At 40.0% G+C, this 6,000-nt stretch overlaps 1 protein-coding gene across 1 annotated transcript in view; it reads right to left on the bottom strand.

The window, feature by feature from the left end:
* Positions 1-3,545: 3,545 nt before the first annotated feature.
* Positions 3,546-6,000, bottom strand: part of LOC122671366 (2-isopropylmalate synthase A-like) — a 48,138-nt gene continuing 45,683 nt past the window's right edge. The window contains exons 11-12 of the mRNA XM_043868529.1: positions 3,897-4,042; positions 3,546-3,820 (exon numbers count right to left, since the gene is read on the bottom strand). Coding sequence (XP_043724464.1) covers positions 3,661-3,820; positions 3,897-4,042 — 306 coding nt within the window. The 3' untranslated portion in view covers positions 3,546-3,660. The remainder of the gene's footprint in view (positions 3,821-3,896; positions 4,043-6,000) is intronic.

The raw sequence follows: 6,000 nt of genomic DNA, 5'->3' as shown, positions 1-6,000 counted from the left end.
AAGGGTATCCCCACAATTGCTGTAGAAGGTCCTAACCAGCTTACAACATTGATCCATACCTCTTAATATATAGGTAGTAATCTATAACAAATGAGAAGCATCCAACGAAAGTGATCTTAGTCCCCCAGCTGTGGTCAACCAACCTATATATGCACCAATTATCAATCAATCTCCTCAGGCCTCAACGACCCTGGTTGATTGACAACAGCTGAGGAATCAAAAATACACATTCATTGGTAACTTTTCTTTATTGCTTCATGCATCAGGGGGCCCTAAGAGGTATGGATCGATAAGAGAGAGAGAGAGAGAGAGAGAGAGAGAAACACAATGGGTGAAGGAACTTGATTGAGCAGTGATAGTCTAGTGAAGCTCCAAAGCCTGAAATATTGCTCTATTTATATACTACAAGGTAATGTTTAGAAGTGTCCCATAAGACGAAATGCGGTTGTTGTATTCTTAAAGAAAACCCTTTATTCCTAGTTATGGAATCTACTTTTTTTCTTCTTCTGGATGGCCTTGATATGGCAAGTTGGTGGTCCTTGTAATATTCTACTTTTTTATGTGTAATATTCTACCGGTTTTGTACCTTGTCGATCCCGATACCGTATCGATGGCATGGTACGGACAAGCGGTAAAATGGTCAAAATTTTCATTTTTCAAGAAAAATCAGGAGTAAATTTCTCTGATACTACCGATCCATGCCGATACCGATTTAATACCGTGCACTAAAACAATAGCTATGAAGGCAAGGAATAATTATCACCTCCAATTCGTGGGCACCTTCAATTCCTTTAATAGAGAGGAGTGGACCCCACCTTGGACAGTATTTTCGGACAAGAGATAGGATGGTCATTAACACCCCCAGGTGAGGAATTGAAAGGGCACAGCAAATTGAAGGAGACAACGATTCTGAAGGCAAGTGGGGCTTATTATTGGAGGAAAGATGGTGGGGGACGAGATTATTAATTCAGCTTTATCGAAGAAAGGCAAGGAGGCGTGGGTGTGACATTTTTTTTTTTGTGGTAAAAGTGGGTGTGACACTTTGGAATTGGAATATTTTGCCAACTTGACTCCTGGTCCATAAAATTACAAACCCGTTGGAAACACCTACCTAATTTGGCTCGTGCTAGTTGTTAGAGACGTGGTCCATATTCATTGGTGGAGAGGTAATCCAAATTTGGGTTCTCTCTACTTTCGTCCCCCACCATCTTTCCTCCAATAATAAGCCCCATTTGCCTTCATAGCCATGGTTTAAATGTACGGTATCGGAACGGGTATCAATAAACTCAAAAACTGATACGGTATCAGACTGGTATTGGCACGGATCTGTGTTATCAAACAAATTTATCCCTGATTCTCCTTGAAAAACACAAATTTCATTGAGAATGCTTCAATGGTGTTTTACTTGGTCCGCATGCACTTAGAGGAAGCATGCAATATATTGATTTGCCTCCAAAAACGTTGTTGAGTGTGGGAATACCTAGGGAGAGATGTTTCAGATATGAGAAACCCTAGTTCAAGATTCTGAAGGGTATTGTTTTTTGAGGCGATTGTTTTGATGAGCATGGCACTAGTTTGATTCCTACACATTGAGAGAGACAGTTGACAACAGGATTACACAAGTTGAGGTAATTCGCATTGTAGTCCCTATTTTTATTGTTCTAGTGTTTGGTAAATGATGGCAAATCTAGACATGATGTAAATGGGGGTATTTGACTACTTTGATCTTTCATTATAGCCCTAACAAGTTAGGTCTTATCTAGGGTTTGAGATTGTAGTCCTTGTCTTTACTGCATCAAGGATTGAAGCAGGACAGTGCTCCTTAGTTGTTGCGGCTGAAATACACCAATTGCGATGGTTGTCCTTACACTTGTGTAGACAAATATTGAAGCAGGATGAGATGGTCCTGAACTATAGCTTGTAGTTATAATCACTCGTGTGAGTAGATGTTGAGGTCGATTAGACCAGTACTCTATGGATATAGGCACACTGCCAAACCACTTTATATCTTGTGTTGTAGGTTCCTTCTCAAGATATCTCACAAGAAGTGTTACTTTGATGACATTGTCAAGTTTTAATGTGAGCCTAGGAAAGCACCACATTTTGTATTGAACAGATAAAACTATTGTAATGATTTGATTGCTACCTGGGAAATCAATTGATCCAGTGAAAATCCAAGAGCTCAGGGAGCCTTGGTAATGGACGTAGGGGGTTGACCAAACCACTCTATTGTGTGCATTGCGGCAGAAGGTTCTTATTAAGCATTTTAACTTGTTCTTTCTTAATTGGCTGGTCCAACATTAATGCGTCTTTCTTCTTCAACCACATCAGGTAAATGGTGAACCGTTCGTTGGGCTCATGGTCCCTCCAAATAAGTTCCATCCTGGTATTTTATGATTTAAAACCCCTACAACAATTCTACCAAAAAAAAAAAAAAAAAAAAAAACCCCCACAACATATAGCTCATCTCCAGGGAGCCCAGCACGCCCAGGGTGCATCCAGCCGTTGGGCTGTGCTGTGCACATCTCTAGGTGTGCACCGAGATGTGTGTGGCACAGCTCAACCGCTGGATGCCTCCTGGGCGTGCCCTGGCCGCTGGGCTCCCTGGGGATGATCACAAGGTGAAAAAAAAAAATTTGTTGCACACACACTACCTTCTGCATCACAGGCTTTGCAATCCATAATCCATATTGAACATGCACTAAAGCCACACCCAGTTCTAATTTATTGACAGTCCAACAAAATGCCTAAAGGGGATTTTCATCTCCCACAATGATGGTTTCTGATAATAGCAAAATGAGCTGTGCATATAATCCTGTGTCTGCTATTTTTTTGACCTGCTTGATAATATAAGCTGTGTTTGGTATGCATTCTAGGTCAATTCCGCATTCTCGATCGGGCGATAAAAACAACTATTTATATCATATCAGAATGCGAAATCAACTTAGAATGCATACCAGACACTGCTTATATCTTCATCCCTTGAAGATGTAATCCAGTTCAAATCGTAATGGCCCTTGTTACAGACATCCATTCATTGACATGATACATGAGTGAAATACCTCTTAAATATGAATACACCAATAATCTCCATACCTCCAAAGATTAATTGCCTCAGGCAGCCGCTAAGCATTCCATCACCTAGGCTCACAAGCATTGGAACAGAGAAGCTTTTAGTTGGCTTCCCACTACATCAAGATGTATAGTTAAAAAGAAATGCAAAGAAATGAGAATAACCAAGAAACCATGGGAAAAAGGAAAGAATCTTGACATTTCCTTTAAATATTTTTGCTTAATTTACAAAGCAGAGTTACCTCCCATTAAATCAACCGACCTCAATACAAGTCTTTTTTGCTTGATTCGGACATTGTTTGCAGCCAAAAGAGCAATTTACCTCCGATTAATACTAGTGTTATTTGCTTGATTCAAGCATTGTTTGCAGCCAAAAGAGCATGAACTTGCAAAATATTAAGCACAAATTTATTGGATATTTTCATAATTAACACAATTTTTATATGATTGGACCTAGGAATAAAAGGCATAAATGCACAGAAAGTTCAAAGAATTCCAACACCATTAAATGTTGAAGAACACGACCGAGCCATGTCGCAACCCAACTAGAGAGTACAATCAAACAACAGTAAGATAAAGCACTGAACATCAAAAAGACACTTGAGAAATCTCACTAGGAACCTTCAACGCAGAATTGTCAATTGACTCCTTTGATGCAGCTGTTTCCTTGAAACCCAACATCTTGTTAAGGGCACTGACATAGGCCCGGACACTGGAGACAACAATATCCATTCCTGCACCAGTTCCACTGGCAAAAGACAAGTTGCAAGTTGATATTGATAAAAATAAATGGTCTTCAAGGGAAAGTCATAAGTATGCCATACCTGAAAGTACGATGAACGGTTTCTCCAGTAAGTGCATGAGTGGATGTATGGCCATTCTCTGGTCGTATTAGAACTCTTGTGGAGGCTATTGCATCGATGCCTTCAGTTACTGAATTCATGGAGTACTCAAGAAGTACTACAGATCTCTGAAAACAGTTAGAAAAAAAGGAAATTCAGACCTTTCACCCAAAGGACAATACTTCCCACCCCAAATAAACTGTGTCCTGCAATGACCATCCCCTTCAAAAAACACTAAGTTTTAGGGAGGATGGTTATGGCACTAAAAATAGTACTATAGTAGTACCTTCTGATTTGCAGTCCAACAAAATGCCTAAAGGGGGATAGTGATAATCAATATAGGGGGACAAATAGTAAAATTAATAAAAAGACATTAAGGGTTCGGCACAGCAAATAATGGGAAGGATGACAGTCTTCATGGTACATGACTAAACCATCTGTCAACTTCCTCTCCCATCAACCACTAGCATTGATGCAGGGAGAAATTGGCTCACAAGGTTCTTTTCCAGAACGTGGGCCAAATTCTGGTCCAAAGGTCAGCACCAGCCCAAGCCGCAGGCAGGTCCTTGCTGTCCCAACCTGGCCCTGCTGAGTGTTTTTTTTTATATAGTTCTTTTTGGGTCTACTTGGGTCCATTATTTTGGAACAGTTGCTGGAGAAGAGTTTTAGTACTCTTAGTGTCTTTTAGAATTCCAACAGTTAGTTATTTTCTTGGTTTATGTTTCCTATGTATTGGAGGTGGGGTTCAATGTTTTGGGTTTAGTTTTCTTTGTCTTGAGGGCAGATATCTATGTTTAGGATTTGTTATCTATGTATGGAGAATTTCAAAGGGATTTTGGAATAGTCTCTTTAATGTTATTGTGTTTTACTCAAGAATTCTATCCCTATATAATGCAAGTCCTGATTGCTCTCAAAGGCAACCCAGAATTTTTGAAAACAAAAAATCCGCTCGTTAGAAACAAGAGATGTGAGACTCAACAACCCAGGTGGGACTCCTGCGGATTGGCCTAGGTGGGACTCCAGCTCTACAATCTAGCTATATATTTTCATACCTACCTATTCTCTTCCAGATTCGATCTTGGCTTGCTTACCCTCTCGGGCTTGCATCATTTAAAAAAAAAATAAAGTGGCCCATTACAAAGAAAACACATGGAATCAAAGGCCCAATGCATACATAACTCCACCCAAGGCTTATTTCCAATAAAATAAGCCCATTATGTAACTTATGTGCATCAATTCTCCCTTGCTTGAAAAAAGCTTGACCTTGAGTTTTGTAGAGACATGGAATAATCTTCATGTGATGAATGTTCAGCTTCAGCCCAAAATAAAATTCTGGCAACTCCTCAAATAAGACGTCATGAGTTCAAACCACCTTGGGGCCTATCCCCATCCCCTATCTCCCCCCCCCCCCCTATTTAAAGCTCTCCAATTCAAAAAAAAATAAAAAATTTCTGGCATCTCAGAAACATAGGGAATGAAGTTTGCGGCTGTGTTTGGTTTTTAGGTTGATTTCGCATTCTCGAGCGATTAAAACAACTATTTTTATCATCCGAGAATGCAAAATCAACCTAGAAAGCATTTCAAGAATGCATACCAAACACTGCCTGCGAAACGTGGTCCTTTCTCATTGGAAAATTTTGGTGGAATCATGAACTCTATATGCTCGACATCTGGATCAATCTCAGCGGTGAAGGGTGTTTCCAAAGAGACCTGAACTTTTGTGTCAACCCCCAACTCAACTGTATTGTCGAATTCTTGAACCACGACCTCATCATCCACTGTTTCAACCTCTTCAGTGTAGACCTCAACAGTATAATCTTCAATACTGTCTCTTCATTGTCATTGCCAAGTGCTGGATTTTCTTCCTTAGCTTCAGGCTCCGCTTCGTGGACTAATGTTGTTTCATCTTCCTTTGTCCATTCAGTCGAATGCATTTCTTCCTTGTTCTCAGGTTCCTTTTCTTTGATTGGCATTCTATCAACTTCCTTTGGCAATGTAACTTTGAGTTCAGCCTTCATCGGAACATTGGTGGTGTTAAACTGCCAATATTCTCTCACTGACAAACTGAACTTCACTTATGGCTGCA

Source organism: Telopea speciosissima, chromosome 8 (assembly GCF_018873765.1).
Source record: "Telopea speciosissima isolate NSW1024214 ecotype Mountain lineage chromosome 8, Tspe_v1, whole genome shotgun sequence".
Taxonomy (NCBI): domain Eukaryota; kingdom Viridiplantae; phylum Streptophyta; class Magnoliopsida; order Proteales; family Proteaceae; genus Telopea; species Telopea speciosissima.
Note: the sequence above shows the minus strand (reverse complement) of the source record. Positions and strands in the feature narration are given on the sequence as shown.